Consider the following 18,223-nt stretch of genomic DNA (forward strand, 5'->3'; position numbering starts at 1 on the left):
GTTTTGCAGGAGGCTGTATAGTTGCAATTGCATATGCAGTTTTTTCCTGGTATTTTGGGTAAAAACGCAGTACCTTTAAGTTAATGCACTGTTGCATTCGTTACCACCGTTTTTGATGTGGTTTGAGGGTAGTGCTTCTCCGTTGAGGAGCACCCTGTTTTTTTGTGGTGGTTTTTCCACACACTGTAGTTTTTTTGTGGGTAAAGTTTTTACTAGCTCCCACATGCCATGGTGGATGAAGTTTTATGCCATTTTCTCACCCTTCGTTTTGGCACTGCTTGGGGACATCCCAATGGTCTAAAGAGAAGAAGTTGTGTCAGTAGGTGAACATAAGAGAAAATAGGATTTTTTTGTACTCACCGCAAAATCCTTTGCTCTGTAATTTACTGACACAGCACCTGCCCCTCATATTTTTCTTTACGTTATACTGCTTGTTGATGTACTGAGGCTGCAGTAGCATGCTGAGGTGTTGTTACATAAGGGACCGCCCCTTGGGCGGAACTAGAAAGTTCTAGTTTTATTATCACATGTTAACATGTTATGCCTAGTCTTCTCCTGAAGGTGGCATAACAACCCAATGGTCTAAAGAGAAAAAGCTGTGTCAGTCGGTGAATTACAGGAAAAGGATTTTACGGTGAGTACAAATAATCCTATTTTTCCCTGACTGTATATGTGCTATTTCATTTGTTTTATATTAGCAGAAACACTTGCCAGCTAATCTTTGCATAGATTGAAACAATCAGTAGTTCAAATAAATCTCTTTTATGTTGTAAATGTAGTATTGAATTTTTGTTTTCTTTATGTATACTCTTTTGTTTTTAGTTGATGCATACATGCTCCACCAAAGAACTACTGATGAAGTGGATTTCTATCCAAAAAACACATTGAGTGTGTGGAGGAGTTCTCCATAATAGCTATAATCGCTGCATTGCTTAATTCAACACTGAACAGAATTGTGTACAATTTGTTTTTGTGGACACCAAACACCACTAATTTGGGGAAAGGTTGATTTATGGTTGATATGTTTTTTTTTAACAATGTTCGTCATTTTAACGAATGTACTTTTGTAATAAACTCTTGATTTTTAATTATAACTTTAATCGTGACTTAAAAATTCTTCCACAGTTATATGTATGAAGTTTTTTGAATGTTAGAATTGGGATGTGGCACTTAAAGGCCGAAATGACGCTAGCTTTAAGGGCATGGCTGTTGAAGCCAAAGTTCTGAGGGACAATTATAAATATATATGCTGCGCTAAAAGGTATGCATAATGCAGCGTAAACACGATCGGACTATCTGGCGGACCACAGTATGTCTGACAATCCACCCGTGTGCGGGCTCCGGCAGACTTTTTCTTCTCAAAAGTCCGGCAGACGCCTTGACCCACAATTGTCCGCCAGACTCAGCAGTCCGGCAGGCAATCCGCTTGTCTGTGTGCTAGTCCACCGGACTTTTAAAATAGCCGGACTTGCCCACACACAAGTCAAATCATTTTGAACGTGGCTCCAGGTAGACGGGACTAGCGAAGGAAGTCAATGTCGCCGCCTCCATCGAGCGAGCACCCCACCCCAAAGCACCTTGTCCCCATGTTAATTGGGACAAGGGCCTCTTCCCGACAACCCTGGCCGTTGGCTGTCGAGGGCGGAGGGCTTATCGGAATCTGAGAGCCCCCTTTAATAAGGGGGCCCCCAGATTCCGGCCCCCCACCCTATGTGAATGAGTATGGGGTACGATGCCAACACTAGTAAAAGAGCTATAAGTAGATAGCGGAGGCCCAGCAAGAAGAAGCGAAGAGCGGGACAAGACCCCGAAGTCAGAAGAAGACCCCCGGAGCTGTCTAATAAAGTATTTTAAAAACCTGTATTGTGTTTTTTTTATTTACACTTTTTTTCCCCAGGTGAATGGGTAGGGGTACATCGTACCCCATACTCATTCACATAGGGTGGGGGGCCGGGATCTGGGGGCCCCCTTATTAAAGAGGGCTACCGGATTCCGATAAGCCCCCTGCCCGCAGACCCCGACATCCAACAGCCAGGGTTGTCGGGAAGAGGGCCATGCCCTCATCAACATGGGGACAAGGTGCTTTGGGGTGGGAGGCTTGCAGGGCCCCTCTTCCCCAAAGCACCCCCCCATGTTGAGGGTACGCGGCCTGGTAAGGCTCGGGAGGGGGTCCCCACCCCCTTTCCTGACCGTTCGGGCTGCGTGCTTGGATAAAAGTCTGTTATGGACTTTGGGGGGACCCCCTTGCCGTTTTTTCAGTGTAGGGGTTCCCCTTTAAATCCATACCAGGTGACGGGGCCAGTGAGGTGTCAATCTCGCTGATGGAGGCGATGACATTGACTTCCTTCGCTAGTTACGTCTACCTGGAGCCACGTTCAAAATGAACTAACTCTTCTCTGAGTGTGGGCAAATCCGTTCATTTCAAAAGTCCGGCGGACCCCCGCCATAGTCCGGCAGATTGTCCGCCAGAAAAGTCCGGTTGTGTAAAGCAGGGGTTGACAAATTTGCTTTGAATTTAGGAGCCAGTTAAAAAAGTTAGGAGCCAGTTTTTTTTTTTTAAAGAGTGGTATGGATTGTCAGCTCCCGGGGTAAGGCCACTCATTTTGACCCCCTATCCCTAACTCACAATGGAGCACCCAGTCAATAACTCCATTGAAACGCTGTTACATCAGGGTTATGGGCTGACCAAAAAGAGTAAGGCTGGCAACAGATGGAACTGGCTGGCAGGTGGCACTGGCAGGCACGTGGAACTGCCAGATGGCACTGGCAGGTGACACTGGTTGGAACTGGCAGGTGACACTGGTTTGGAACTGGCAGGTGGCACTATTGGCACTGGCGGTGGCACTGATTGGCAGGTGGCACTGGTTTGGAAGTGGCAGGTGGCCCTGGTTGGTGATGGCAGGTGGCCCTGGTTGGCGATGGCACTAGTTGTCACTGGCAGTTGGCACTGATTGGCGATGGCACTGGTTGGTGTTGGCAGGTGGCACTGGTTGGCGGTGGCACTAGTTGGCACTGATTGGCGGTGGCACTGATTGGCAGGTGGCACTAATTGGCGGTGGCAGGTGGCACTGATTGGCGGTGGCACTGGCAGGCACGTGGAACTGCCAGATGGCATTGGCAGGTGACGCTGGTTGGCATTGGCAGGTGACACTGCCACTGGCAGGTGACACTGGTTTGTAACTGGCAGGTGGCACTATTGGCACTGGCACATGGCACTGATTGGCAGGTGGCATTGGTTTGGTAGTGGCAGGTGGCCCTGGTTGGCGGTGGCACTAGTTGTCACTGGCAGATGGCACTGATTGGCGGTGGCACTGGTTGGTGTTGGCAGGTGGCACTGGTTGGCGGTGGCATTAGTTGGCACTGATTGGTGGTGGCACCTGTAGGTGGCACTGATTGGTGGTGGCACTGGCAGGTGGCACTGGTTGGTGGTGACAGGTGGCACTGATTGGCGGTGGCAGGTGGCACTGATTGGCGGTGGCACTGGCATGTGGCACTGACGGTGACACTCGGCACTGGCAGGTGGCACTGACAGGTGGCACTGATTGGCACTGGCAGGTGGCACTGATTGGCGGTGGCACTGGTTGGTGGTGGCAGGTGGCACTGGTTGGTGGTTGCAGCTGGTATTGGTTGGCGGTGGCACTGGTTGGCACTAGCAGGGGTCACTGATTGGCGGTGGCACTGGCAGATGGCACTGGCAGGTGGCACTGGCAGGTTTCACACTGAGCACTCTGTTACTGAAATGTAACAGAGGAGCTGTCAGAATTGAGCTTAATGTCGGAATGGGCGGGACCCGGCCGGGGTGTGAAACTGACAAGTAACAGAGAGGTGGATATGTCAGATTTGAGCTTGATGTCAGGGTGGGCGAGCGGGACTCAGCAGCTATCGAACACCAGCCAACGATTGGGCTGCTTAAGAAAAGGGGCGGGGCCACATACATGCAGCGGCCCGCCCAGATTCCATTGGCTGGTGCTTGATAGCTGCTGGTTCCCGCCCACCCCGGCCGGGTCCAGCCCACACCGGCCGGTTCCCGCCCATCCCGACATCAAGCTGAAATCTGACAGATCCTCCTCTCTCCATTGCTTGTCAGTTTCACACACTTAGCGCGGCGCCGCTGAGTGTGGAGGAGGACGGCAGTCAATGTTAATGCTGCTGCATGTCTGGGGCATCAATAGTGAGTCGGCTGGTGGCAGCTTAGGTGCCAGGTTGCGATTTCTGGTCGCATTGGCGACCTGGCGCATGTCGAGCCCTGGTGTAAAGGGCCTAGTGCATAAATGTGTATTACAAGCCACAAAATAAAAAATCTAAAAAACAAAAACAAAAAAGAAAAATACAGCAATGTATCAAAATGCTTCTGTGCTTTCATACAGTGTCCAAATAAGTCAATGATGACTGTGCTTTCATAAGTGTCCAAATAAATCAATGATGACTGTGCTGAAACACAATGCTGTGAGTGCTAAAATCATATCAACAAAGTGCTCATGTGCATGTAAGCAGCGAGCAGTTACGTCGCTAATCCAGTATTGATCAAGGTCTGTGTCGTCCAAAAGATGTGATCCAAGGCATGCTAAGGTGTCATCACTTACGTGCCCCCCTTAGGTAATAAATGCTCTCCTTGGAGCATGCGACTTTGTGATTAAGCTAAATCAAAACACCCCTGTGAACCACCTCTGGGCTCTATAACAATATTGGGCTCCTGGATTCCTCACCATACCCCAGCGGGATATGAAACAAAAACTGAAAAAAAAACTTGATAGTGCAAGTGCAGTTTGAATCATTTATTGAATAAAGCAAAAAAGATCCCCTTCAGTGATACTCACACAGATTAGGTGTGTCAGTGTACCACTCTATAATTATTGGTATTGTATACCAATAATGGCATCGGGATGATACTGGCATCCTCCTCAGTGCACAAGATGCCTGCCATGCTGTCCTGACCCCTCCCCAACCCGTATCAATGCAGGGATTACGCATCTACTTCAGGGGGAAATATTATCCATAGTATGATATATGTGTATTAACATTTATAATTTTTAAAGAGAAAACACTGTGCTATAACAAACAAGTACTGAAAACTTCAAAACAGCTGCCAACACTTCAAACAAACAAAGTTCAGTGAATAAAAGGTAACAAATAGTGTAGCGCTGGATGTTTGTAACAAAACCATACATAAATGAATTATGTGGTTACAAAAAAAAATGTGAATGTGCTGAAAATAGAACAAAAAGAAATTGTGAACACTAGAAATATTAATAACTAAATAGTGAGTCCCAGTAAAAAAAAGTCCACATATATTAAGTAGTGCACAGATGTTGTGGTAGATATTCCTCATAAGTAAATCAGGGAGTCCACAAATCAGGTGAAACCAAAGAAAGTGGCTTGTCTGAAGTTATCTCAAAGAATAGGTGAAATACTCTTACCAGAGAAGGTGGACTCATCTGTCATACGACGGTTGAGTCAACAGCGCTTGTAGTTCACACATGGAACCAAGGGTAGATTGTTGGTAGTCCGAATGGATACTGTGGAGGCTTCCGATGTTAAGACTGTGGTGAACGTCTCTCGAAGCGTCTCTCAGAGTGTCAGGATCGGATGGGTTGCATTTGGGGTACCGACCCCAAATGTGGAAGGTGGTCCACAATAAATATAAAGGAAAAAGAAAGCTCCAAATGGTGCAGGTCAGAGGGTAACCATTGGGTTTTATTTAAAAAGTCATAAAAATAAACAAAATTATGACATGTGATCACAAAAAATAAATATTAAAAGAAAGAGCAATGTGGGTTGCCAGATGCAAGTCCGACGCGTTTCGACAACATATGTCTTCAACAGGGGCATATTGATATGTATATGCCCCTGTTGAAGACATATGTTGTCGAAACGCGTCAGGCTTGCATCTGACACCCCACATTGCTCTTTCTTTTAATATTTATTTTTTGTGATCACATGTCATAATTTTGTTTATTTTTATGACTTTTTAAATAAAACCCAATGGCTACCCTCTGACCTGCACCATTTGGAGCTTTCTTTTTCCTTTATATTTTTTGTGGACCACCTTCCACATTTGGGTTCGGTACCCCAAATGCAACCCATCCGATCCTGACACTCTGAGAGACGCTTCGAGAGACGTTCACCACAGTCTTAACATCGGAAGCCTCCACAGTATCCATTCGGACTACCAACAATCTACCCTTGGTTCCATGTGTGAACCCCAAGCGCTGTTGACTCAACCGTCGTATGACAGAGGAGTCCACCTTCTCTGGTAAGAGTATTTCACCTATTCTTTGAAATCACTTCAGACAAGCCGCTTTCTTTGGTTTCACCTGATTTGTGGACTCCCTGATTTCCTTATGAGGAATATCTACCACAACATCCCTCTGATTTCCTTGTGAGAAATATCTACCACAACATCTGTGCACTACTTAATATATGTGGACTTTTTTTACTGGGACTCACTATTTAGTTATTAATATTTCTAGTGTTCACAATTTCTTTTTGTTGTATTTTCAGCACATTCATATTTTTTTTTTTTTTTGTAACCACATAATTCATTTATGTATGGTTTTGTTACAAACATCCAGCGCTACACTATTTGTTATCTTTTATTCACTGAACATTTATAATTCACTGGTTTAATACTTATTTAATTTTGAGATCAATTATTCACTGTGTACTTCTTATACATATCTTTTAGCACAGTGTATACATATTTATAATTGCCTTTGCATGATATATGTGACATGTTTAACGCTAGCAGCTTTTTTTTTACGTTTTAGCATCTAGGAATTGGTGTCTCGCAGGATTGTCCTATTTTCTGAGTGACAATGCGAGAAGCTAGGAAATCTACTAACTGAACATTAATGGTGTACTTTATTTGGTGTCTCTGGGCTTCCATTCCAAGAGTTTCTCAGGAGGACAAATTCTCTTGCTTTTGTGCTGCTATGGTCTAGATCAGGGGTCTCAAATTGGCGGCCCTCTAGCTGTTGCAAAACTACAAGTCTCATCATGCCTCTGCCTGTGGGAGCAATGCTTGTAACTGTCAGCCTTGCAATGCATCATGGGACTTGTAGTTTAGCAACAGCTGGAGGGCCGCCAGTTTGAGACCCCTGGTCTAGATTTATATTCTGTTTCAAAGACCGTTTATCTCCCAATCCTTGATTAAGATCTTTGAACAGGATGTCTCTGATGTAGCCCCCCCCCCCCTTATCTGTTCCCTTGTGATTTTGGGTTCTGTGCCTTTGAATGCTTTGAACCCACTAGAAGCATACCTCTCTCTATTCTCATCCACAAGGCAATGTTTCCTGTAGCCATCGCCTCTGCAAGTATTAGAATTGGCAGCCTTATCCTGCAGGGAAATGATTTCTGGTTATACATAGGGACAAGGTAGATTCTTTGAGAGAAAGGATTTTTTTTCTTGCATAAGGTAGTTTTTGCCCTTAACCACAATCAGGACATTGCCCATCTGCCCCTTCATCAGGCTACAGCTTACTACTAGGAAATTTCCCTCCATTGTCTGGATGTGGTTTGTGCTTTAAGAGTCCGTCTCTCAACCACCGCTTCTATCAGAAAGACTAATTTCCTTTTTGTAATCTTGAATGGACTCCGTAAGTGTACCCCAGCTTCTACACCATCTAGGTAGCTCAAATAGACCATTGTTTAAGCTTATGGTCTAAAGCAATAGGTATCTGCTATTAGTGGGAGGAATAGTGTCCCCTTTGTGGTGTCGGAGGATTAGTGCCTCAAATCAGTGGGAGTAAAAGTGGCCCGCAGGCCAGAAAAAGGTAAGCAAATGGCTGCATCTGGCCCGCGGGCCGCAGTTTGGAGACCACTAGTCTAAAAGATTGGGTTCTACTCTTTCCTGTCAGGGGGCTATTTGGCCACCTAGTGTACATGCAGGGCACCAGACGCATTGATTCCAATGGGGTGTTTTTTTTTTTTATAGAAGCACGTGAATAGAGCCTGAGGCTTTAACTGACTTAAAAAAAGGGTAGGCTCGGGGCACAGAGCACTGCGCCCTGAGCAAACCAGTTGTCTGACAATAGCAAATTAATATTTGCTATTGTCTTCCTGATTCTCCTCCCGGCCAATCAGGAAGAGGGTTTTGAGACCCAGTTGGTTGAGAGGAAAAAACAATCCTATTAACCACCGAGAAGCAGATGCAGGGAAAGCCGCCATGAAACCGAGGAGAAGGAGACGCATTGTGAAGACAACACGACAGGAGATATAGCACCAGCCAGCCTGAAAATGTAAGACTTCATGTACCTCTCAATGGACTCCATGTACATGATTTTATGATCGATACAAAAATTGCGTTTTTTCCTTCACTGACTTGATTAATCACCTAGAACGGGAAAAAACATTCACTACATACAGAAGGCAGCAGGGCAGCTGCGCGTGGCACAGGACCCAGAAGCAAGAAGAGGTCACTATAGTAGCGGTGTTTACGACAGCGATTTCCAGCTTCAGGAGGGATCCCACAGACCAATGGAACTATGTAAAAATATCCATACCTGGAATTCTTCTGTATTATTTATACACTGGATCCAATATCATAGTTGTTTATGTCAAATGAAAACATGTACAATAAAATATGCTTTAGGCCCCTTTCACACTTGTGCGACCTGAAGGTTGCGCGACATTTTCCTGCTTTTTGTGATGCAACTTGAAGTCTCATCGGACCAAAGTAGTGCAGGGACTACTTTGAAGTGAATGTTTTTCATTGAAAATCGTGGTATACGACTTGTCATGCGAGTTTGCAGTCCCAAGTGTGAAAGCATTTGTAAACCCCCCCCCCCCCAAAAAAATAATTATATATATATATATATATATATATATATATATATATATATATATATATATATATATATATATATATATATACATATATACACACACACACACACACACAGTGCCTTGCGAAAGTATTCGGCCCCCTTGAACTTTTCAACCTTTTGCCACATTTCAGGCTTCAAACATAAAGATATAAAAATTTAAAATTTTGTGAAGAATCACCAATAAGTGGGACACAATTGTGAAGTGGAACGAAAATCTATTGGATTATTGAAACTTTTTTAACTAATAAAAAAATGAAAAGTGGGGCGTGCAAAATTATTCGGCCCCCTTGCGTTAATACTTTGTAGAGCCACCTTTTACAGCTGCAAGTCGCTTGGGGTATGTCTCTATCAGTTTTGCACATCGAGAGACTGAAATTCTTGCCCATTCTTCCTTGCAAAACAGCTCGAGCTCAGTGAGGTTGGATGAAGAGCGTTTGTGAACAGCAGTTTTCAGCTCTTTCCACACATTCTCGATTGGATTCAGGTCTGGACTTTGACTTGGCCATTCTAACACCTGGATACATTTATTTGTGAACCATTCCTTTGTAGATTTTGCTGTATGTTTGGGATCATTGTCTTGTTAGAAGATAAATCTCCGTCCCAGTTTCAGGTCTTTTGCAGACTCCAACAGGTTTTCATCCAGAATGGTCCTGTATTTGACTGCATCCATCTTCCCCTCAATTTTAACCATCTTCCCTGTCCCTGTTGAAGAAAAGCAGGCCCAAACCATGATATTGCCACCACCAGGTTTGACAGTGGGGATGGTGTGTTGAGGGTGATGAGCTGTGTTGCTTTTACGCCAAACATATCGTTTTGCATTGTGGGCAAAAAGTTTGATTTTGGTTTCATCTGACCAGTGCACCTTCTTCCACATGTTTGGTGTGTCTCCCAGGTGGCTTGTGGCAAACTTTAGACGAGACTTTTTATGGATATCTTTGAGAAATGGCTTTCTTCTTGCCACTCTTCCATAAAGGCCAGATTTGTGCAGTGTACGACTGATTGTTGTCCTATGGACAGACTCTCCCACCTCAGCTGTAGTTCTCTGCAGTTCATCCAGAGTGATCATGGGCTTCTTGGCTGCATCTCTGATCAGTCTTCTCCTTGTCTGAGCTGAAAGTTTAGAGGGACGGCCAGGTCTTGGTAGATTTGCAGTGGTCTGATACTCCTTCCATTTCAAAATGATCGCTTGCACAGTGCTCCTTGGGATGTTTAAAGCTTGGGAAATCTTTTTGTATCCAAATCCGGCTTTAAAAACTTCTCCACAACAGTATTACGGACCTGCCTGGTGTGTTCCTTGGTCTTCATGATGCTCTCTGCGCTTTCAACAGAACCCTGAAACTATCACAGAGCAGGTGCATTTATACAGAGATTTGATTACACACAGGTGGATTCTATTTATCACCATCAGTCATTTAGGACAACATTGTATCATTCAGAGATCCTCGCTGAACTTCTGGAGTGAGTTTGCTGCACTGAAAGTAAAGGGGCCGAATAATTTTGCACGCAACACTTTTCAGTTTTTTATTTGCTAAAAAAGTTTAAAATATCCAATAGATTTCGTTCCACTTCACAATTGTGTCCCACTTGTTGGTGATTCTTCACAAAAAATTTAAAATTTTATATCTTTATGTTTGAAGCCTGAAATGTGGCAAAAGGTTGAAAAGTTCAAGGGGGCCGAATACTTTCGCAAGGCACTGTATATATCTATATATATATCCTGCATGTTAAATAGCACAGTACTTGTGCCATGTCATTTGTTCCTTTTGTATGATGTGAAATACCTGGCTAATCCTGCCTATTCCTGTGTTCCCCTGTTTTTGCTGACCACGATAATCGGGGGTTCTGATCCAGGGTACCGTGGTCAGATTACGTGCCTCTGTCATCACACTGTCTGCTCTCTCCTCCCTTCTCTGTCTCTCCCCCTCCATCCCTTCCTCTCAGTTCCGATGCCTGTGTGCGAGAGCGATCTCCTTCAGCCCCTCCCCCTACTGCTCTTCCCGGTCTCTTGAAATACCTTTGAAAAATAACTTGCATCCCTTCTGTTTTATCACGCTCTTAACTACTAGGTGTTCATTCTTTTAAAACTCTAATCGTATATCCCTTATCTCACAGCGGTCACATGACATTCCTCTGTTAGCCGGCTGATGTCAGAGGATTATCTCAGCCCCTCCTTCTGCATTCTTAGAGCACGAAGATGAGCACAGGAATCCCACTGACAAAAAGTAATTGCTGTGAGATAAGGTATTAACAATTCGAATTTTAAAAAAACCTGACACATAGTCTTGATAAAACAGAGGGATGCACCAATGAGTTCATAGAAATGTTATATTGTTTAGTTTGCCAGTAGTGGGATATGTAATTTGCATAATCACTGAAAACTTTATTTTTTGTCAAAACTGTTTATTTCCTGTAATATGCAGCAATGATGGATATTTATTTATTTTTGTTGTTGTAGATTTACACTTGCGTAGCTTCAAATATGTCTGGAAACTCTGAATCTGATGATGATAGTCTTTTTGGAAGACGGTAGGCACATCCAAAATCTTCAGAAATTTTTCTTCATAGTAAAGCAGAACCCCCCCCCCCCACACACACACACACGCGCACACATACTTCACTAGTTATTTTATCACATTTGTGAAATTCTTACCGTTTAAGAGATATGACTGATTGAATTTTCAGGAAATCAGTTTTGTGATTCAAAAAATGCATCATCATTTCTGGCAGGGAGGATCTCTTAGAACAGTGATTGCATCATATCATCCTCTCTCTCTCTCTCTCTAACTGTAAACAGAAAAGGGGAAAACACTGCGCTATGGTTTGTAAAAAATGGCCACAACAGCCAAAACAGCCGCCAACACTAAAAACAAACAAAGTTCAACAGATGGAATAATAAAAACAGTGTAGCGCTTCAATAATAATAAGTGTAATCAACACAAATTAAAAAAAAAATAACAGGACAAAAAAATCGCACAGAACTAGATGCCTGAAAGTAAAAGTCCAACATAAGGCACTCATTCCACTATGTTGATGGCATAGGAGTGGCCAAACCGTCACATGGAAGGAGAATGGTGTGCTAGACGAATATGTTCATGCAGGTAGACTTGATTGTAACAATAGTAGATAAATACTTCTTACCGGAACAGTTGGACTCACGCAATCATATGACGGCTGAGTCTAGAAGGCTTGGGGTCACAGTCAAGGACCAAAGAGTGTGAAGAGAGAGGTCAGTTGAGCTGGTGATGGAGCTCCAGGCGGTTGTAGGCTCAAAGATGGGTCCTTTCAGATGGAACATCAAAGGTCGAAGTGGTCAAGCTCAAACGCAGCCCGTTGAACCAATACTCCAGCCTCCCCCGAATGGGGAGGGGGGTGTTTGTGAGGTTTTAAACCAAAACCATGGAAAGAAGGGAAAAGAAAAAAAGGCTCCACATGGTGCGGGTCAAACGATATAAAAACGTTGGTTTATTGAAGTCAAAAGGTAACAAATGACTTAGTGATCACATAAAAAAAACAAAATGAACTTAAAAGCAATGTGGGGTACCAACAGCTCGCCCGACGCGTTTCGACATATGTGTCTTCAACTTGGCCCCAGTTGAAGACACATATGTCGAAACGCGTCGGGCGAGCTGTTGGTACCCCACATTGCTTTTAAGTTCATTTTGTTTTTTTTATGTGATCACTAAGTCATTTGTTACCTTTTGACTTCAATAAACCAACGTTTTTATATCGTTTGACCCGCACCATGTGGAGCCTTTTTTTCTTTTCCCTTCTTTCCATGGTTTTGGTTTAAAACCTCACAAACACCCCCCTCCCCATTCGGGGGAGGCTGGAGTATTGGTTCAACGGGCTGCGTTTGAGCTTGACCACTTCGACCTTTGATGTTCCATCTGAAAGGACCCATCTTTGAGCCTACAACCGCCTGGAGCTCCATCACCAGCTCAACTGACCTCTCTCTTCACACTCTTTGGTCCTTGACTGTGACCCCAAGCCTTCTAGACTCAGCCGTCATATGATTGCGTGAGTCCAACTGTTCCGGTAAGAAGTATTTATCTACTATTGTTACAATCAAGTCTACCTGCATGAACATATTCGTCTAGCACACCATTCTCCTTCCATGTGACGGTTTGGCCACTCCTATGCCATCAACATAGTGGAATGAGTGCCTTATGTTGGACTTTTACTTTCAGGCATCTAGTTCTGTGCGATTTTTTGTCCTGTTATTTTTTTTTTAATTTGTGTTGATTACACTTATTATTATTGAAGCGCTACACTGTTTTTATTATTCCATCTAACTGTAAACAGCCTACATTTGCCATGAATTCTTTGGATGGGAGTGATTGTGGGAGGAACACTAGGCTTGTACATGTAAATGTTAGCTCGCTCACTTCAACATAAATCACACTCCTCATTCTACAGCCAGCAAGCCATAACACATGGTATGACAGGTTACAGCCTTATAAATACAAAGCATTTTAATATAAATGCATTTAAATAATATGATATAAATGCATTTAAATTTACCGAATGTCAGGGACCACCAGTGCCGCTTGTCAGGGACTGCCAGTGCCGAATGTACGGAATCACCATGTCAGGGACCACCAGTGCCGAATGTCAGGGACCACCAGTGCCGCTTGTCAGGGACCACCATGCCAGGGACTACCAGTGTAAAGCTGGGACCATTATCAGAAATCCCTTGTATGACACGGTGGGGATCTCCCGCTGCGACAGGTAATGTACGTGTGAACACCAATCACTGATGCCCCCCCCCCCCCCCCCGCTGTTATGATTGACATAATCCCAGCTCTGCATGCAGATACTGTAGCAGGTGGGGGGGGGGGATTGCTGACAGGAGCAGGGGAGAAGGACACCTCCTCTATGGGCGGCACATACTGGGGGCTGTGAGACCCCTTCCACCCTGTTCTTTCAGAGGACTACAACAGGGTGTGTCAGACCACTGTCTGAGCTTAAAGCGGTGTTCCACTTAAAATTTTTTTTTTAAAAGTCAGCAGCTATAAATACTGCAGCTGCTGACTTTTAATTATCGGACACTTGCCTGTCCCAGGGTCCATCGATGTGGGGGGATTGAAGCCCAGCTCGTCTCCCCCTCTGCTCAGCGGTGGCAGCATTTTAACTGTGGCAGCTGGGTACCCACTGCACATGCGCGCGTGCCGTGACTGGCTGCGCAATCATCTGGGACCTGTCATGTGTCCCAGATGATTGACAAGAGGGAGGGGGGAGAGACGGTCTCCCTTCCTGCACCAAGGGAAGTGACGTCAGGAGCCCAGGTACCGAAGGAGGCAGACTACGAGGGACCCCCTAGCAACAGGCATTTAGAGGTGAGTAAAAAAAAAATTTCCCCAAATGTTTTTATTTATATATTTTTTAAGCACATTAATATTTTTTTTTTTCTTGGGGTGGAGCTCCACTTTAAGAGAGGGATAGAAGTCAGCGGTCTTACAAATAGGATGTCAGCAGGCAATAACAGTTTTTCCGCAAATTCAGCAGCCTATTGCACAGGAACTACAGAGCTCAGAAGAACATGGAAAAGTTGGTGAAGGTACGAGATCAGCAGCAAGGGCATGGAAAAACATTTTTGGCCGGAGTTCTGCTTTAAAGCATATTTAAACCCCCCCTAAAAGACTGTTATATGAGGCAGCTTACCAGTCCCTAAAGCAGAACTACACTCAAAAGGGTAAGTTCTGCTTTAAAGACCTTCTCCCTCGCTCCTCTTTAACATTTGCCACATTTTTGGGGGCTGTGGGCACCTAATTTTGACAGGTACTTCTCCTATTTATGCCCGGAATGGCTAGGCAGATGTTCTCAAAACCTCGCCCTCCCCTGCAGGACCATTCACATTGTGCAGCTCAGAAGCTGGCTGTGAAGCCACAAGCTGTCACAGCCTGATGCCGGCTTCGGGGACCGAAGACCAGTGAACAAACAGGAAACAGGTTGGGTGAGCACAGAGCTGGATCCTGGAACAGATTAGTGTCTGTTTATTAATTTACTCAACTACTTTATGAGGACATCACAGCAGAAAGAGGCTAGGACTACAGGACTCCTCCCTTCTGCTATTTTCTATAACATAGAGCCGTATGGTCCTGTAAAACTTGGCTAAGAACAATGTAGCTGATATGTCAGCACAGGCAGAGGGCACAGGAAGTTATGAGCTCACAAGATTTCAGACAAGATCCACAGGCATTTTTTGAACTTTTCAAATGGATGAAACAAAAAGCTTTCAGTTGTACAGTGGTGTGAAAAAGTGTTTGCCCCTTCCTCATTTCCTGTTCCTTTGCATGTTTGTCACATTTAAGTGTTTCGGAACATCAAACCAATTTAAACAATAGTCAAGGACAACACAAGTAAACACAAAATGCAATTTGTAAATGAAGGTGTTTATTATTAAAGGTGAAAAAAAATCCAAACCATCATGGCCCTGTGTGAAAAAGTGATTGCCCCCCTTGTTAAAACATACTATAACTGTGGTTGTCCACACTTGAGTTCAATTTCTCTAGCCACACCCAGGCCTGATTATTGCCACACCTGTTCACAATCAAGGCATCACTTAAATAGGAGCTGCTTGACACAGTAAGGTCCACCAGAAGATCCTTAAAAGCTACACATCATGCCGAGACCCAAAGAAATTCAGGAACAATTGAGAAAGAAAGTAATTGAGATCTATCAGTCTGGAAAGGGTTATAAAGCCATTTCCAAAGCTTTGGGAATCCAGCGAACCACAGTGAGAGCCATTATCCACAAATGGCGAAGACATGGAACAGTGGGGAACCTTCCCAGGAGTGGCCGGCCGCCCAAAATTACCCCAAGAGTGCAGTGACGACTCATCCAAGAGGTCACAAAAGACCCCACAACAACGTCCAAGGAACTGCAGGCCTCACTTGCCTCAGTTAAGGTCAGCGTTCATGCCTCCACCATCAGGAAAAGACTGGGCAAAAATGGCCTGCATGGCAGAGTTCCAAGCAGAAAACCACTGCTGAGCAAAAAGAACATCAAAGCTCGTCTCAATTTCTCCACAACACATCTTGATGATCCCCAAGACTTTTGGGACAACATTCTGTGGACCGATGAGACAAAAGTGGAACTCTTTGGAAGGTGTGTGTCCAAGTATATCTGGCGTAGAAGGAACACTGCATTTCATAAAAAGAACATTATACCAACAGTAAAATATGGTGGTGGTAGTGTGATGGTCTGGGGCTGTTTTGATGCTTCAGGACCTGGAAGACTTGCCGTGATAAAAGGAACTATGAATTCTGCTGTCTACCAAGAGATCCTGAAGGAGAATGTCCGACCATCTGTTCGTGTACTCAAGCTGAAACGAACTTGGGTTCTGCAGCAGGACAATGATCCTAAACACACCAGCATGTCCACCACCGAATGGCTGAAGAAAAACAAAATGAAGACTTTGGAGTGGCCTAGCCAAAGTCCTGACCTGAATCCTATTGAGATGTTGTGGTATGACCTTAAAAAGGCCGTTCATGCTCGAAAACCCTCTAATGTAACTGAATTAGGACAATTCTGCAAAGATGAGTGGGCCAAAATTCCTCCAGGACGCTGTAAAAGCCTCATTGCACGTTATCGCAAACGCTTGGTTGCAGTTGTTGCTGCTAAGGGTGGCCCAACCAGTTATTAGGTTTAGGGGGCAATCACTTTTTTCACACAGGGCCATGATGGTTTGGATTTTTTTTCACCTTTAATAATAAACACCTTCATTTAAAAATTGCATTTTGTGTTTACTTGTGTTGTCCTTGACTATTGTTTAAATTGGTTTGATGTTCCGAAACACTTAAGTGTGACAAACATGTAAAGGAACAGGAAATGAGGAAGGGGGCAAACACTTTTTCACACCACTGTATATTTAACAAATCAAAAAGGGAGCAAATCCATTGCTAGGGTTTACATACAATTTAATTGTTATTCCAAATATTTCAATCGTACCAGCAACACAAACATAACATGCTGTAACTTGTCATTACAGTTTCAATCCCTAATGGGAACTAGATGCCCTTTGAATAAAATGTTAAGCCACCTTGAAAGTTTTACGACCCTCACACTGCAGCCCCCAGCAAGCATGTAGCAATTTTGCTGAAATTTCTTCAGCGCAAATACACTTCATTAATGGTCTTAAAGAGGTTGTAAACCTCCCTGTAACATTTGTACCTACAGTTGTGCTCATAAGTTTACATACCCTGGCAGAAGTATTCATTTTTGGCCATTTTTCAGAGCATGTGAATAATAACACAAAAACATTTATTTCACTCATGATTAGAGTTTGGCTGAAGCCATTTATTATCAAACAATTGTGTTTACTCTTTTTAAATCATAATCACAACAGAAACGACCCAAATGACCCTGATCAAAAAAGTTTACATACCCTGGTGATTTTGGCCTGATAACATGCACACAAGTTGACACAAAGGGGTTTGAATGGCTTGTAAAGGTAACCATCCTCATCAGTGATCTGTCTGCTTGTAATTAATATGTGTGTATAAAAGTTCAGTGAGTTTCTGGACTCCTGACAGACTCTTGCATCTTTCATCCAGTTCTGCACTGATGTTTCTGGATTCTGAGTCACGGGGAAAGCAACAGAATTTGCAGTTCAGTTTTGGGCACCAGTTCTCAAAAAGGATATCAGGGAACTGGAGAAAGTGCAAAGAAGGGCAACTAAGCTGATAAGAGGCATGGAGGAGCTCAGCTATGAGGAAGGATTAGAGGAACTGAATTTATTCACTCTTGAGAAGAGAAAATTAAGGGGGGATATGATCACCAATGCATAAATATATAAGGGGTCCATATAGTGAACTTGGTGTTGAGTTATTCACTTTACAGTCAACACTGAGGACAAGGGGGCACTCTTTATGTCTTGAGGAAAAGAGATTTAATTTCCAAATACGGAAAGGTTTCTTCACAGTAAGAGCTGTGAAAACATGGAATAGACTCACTCCAGAGGTGGTTCTGGCCAGCTCAGTAGATTGCTTTAAGAACGGCCTGGATTCTTTCCTAAATGTACATAATATAACTGGGTACTAACATTTATAGGTAAAGTTGATCCAAGGAAAATCCGATTGCCTCTCTGGGATCAGGAAGGATTTTTTTCCCCTGCTGTAGCAAAAAAAAATTTCCGCCTTCCTTTGGATCAGCTGTGACTATAGGATTGCATGATTTTTTTTTATGGTTGAACTAGATGGTCTTTTTTCAAGCTGACTAATTATGTAACTATGTAAGAATTGTCAAAAGCATCTGCGGGAAAAGGTAGTTGAACTGTATAAAACAGGAAAGGGATATAAAAAGATATCCAAGGAATTGAGAATGCCAATCAGCAGTGTTCAAACTCGAATCCAGAAGTGGAAAATGAGAGGTTCTGTTGAAACCAAACCACCCACAGT

General features: G+C 43.8%; 1 protein-coding gene across 2 annotated transcripts in view; it reads left to right on the forward strand.

Annotated features, from left to right (window-relative positions):
* Positions 1 to 18,223, forward strand: part of TEX14 (testis expressed 14, intercellular bridge forming factor) — a 758,047-nt gene that overhangs the window by 478,447 nt on the left and 261,377 nt on the right. For both annotated transcript variants that reach the window (XM_077482232.1, XM_077482233.1), the window contains exon 15: positions 11,281 to 11,351. In XM_077482232.1, coding sequence (XP_077338358.1) covers positions 11,281 to 11,351 — 71 coding nt within the window. The remainder of the gene's footprint in view (positions 1 to 11,280; positions 11,352 to 18,223) is intronic.

The sequence above is a fragment of the Lithobates pipiens genome, unplaced genomic scaffold, assembly GCF_037356315.1.
Source record: "Lithobates pipiens isolate NorthernLeopardFrog02 unplaced genomic scaffold, aLitPip1_a1.2 Scaffold_16, whole genome shotgun sequence".
Lineage (NCBI taxonomy): Eukaryota > Metazoa > Chordata > Amphibia > Anura > Ranidae > Lithobates > Lithobates pipiens.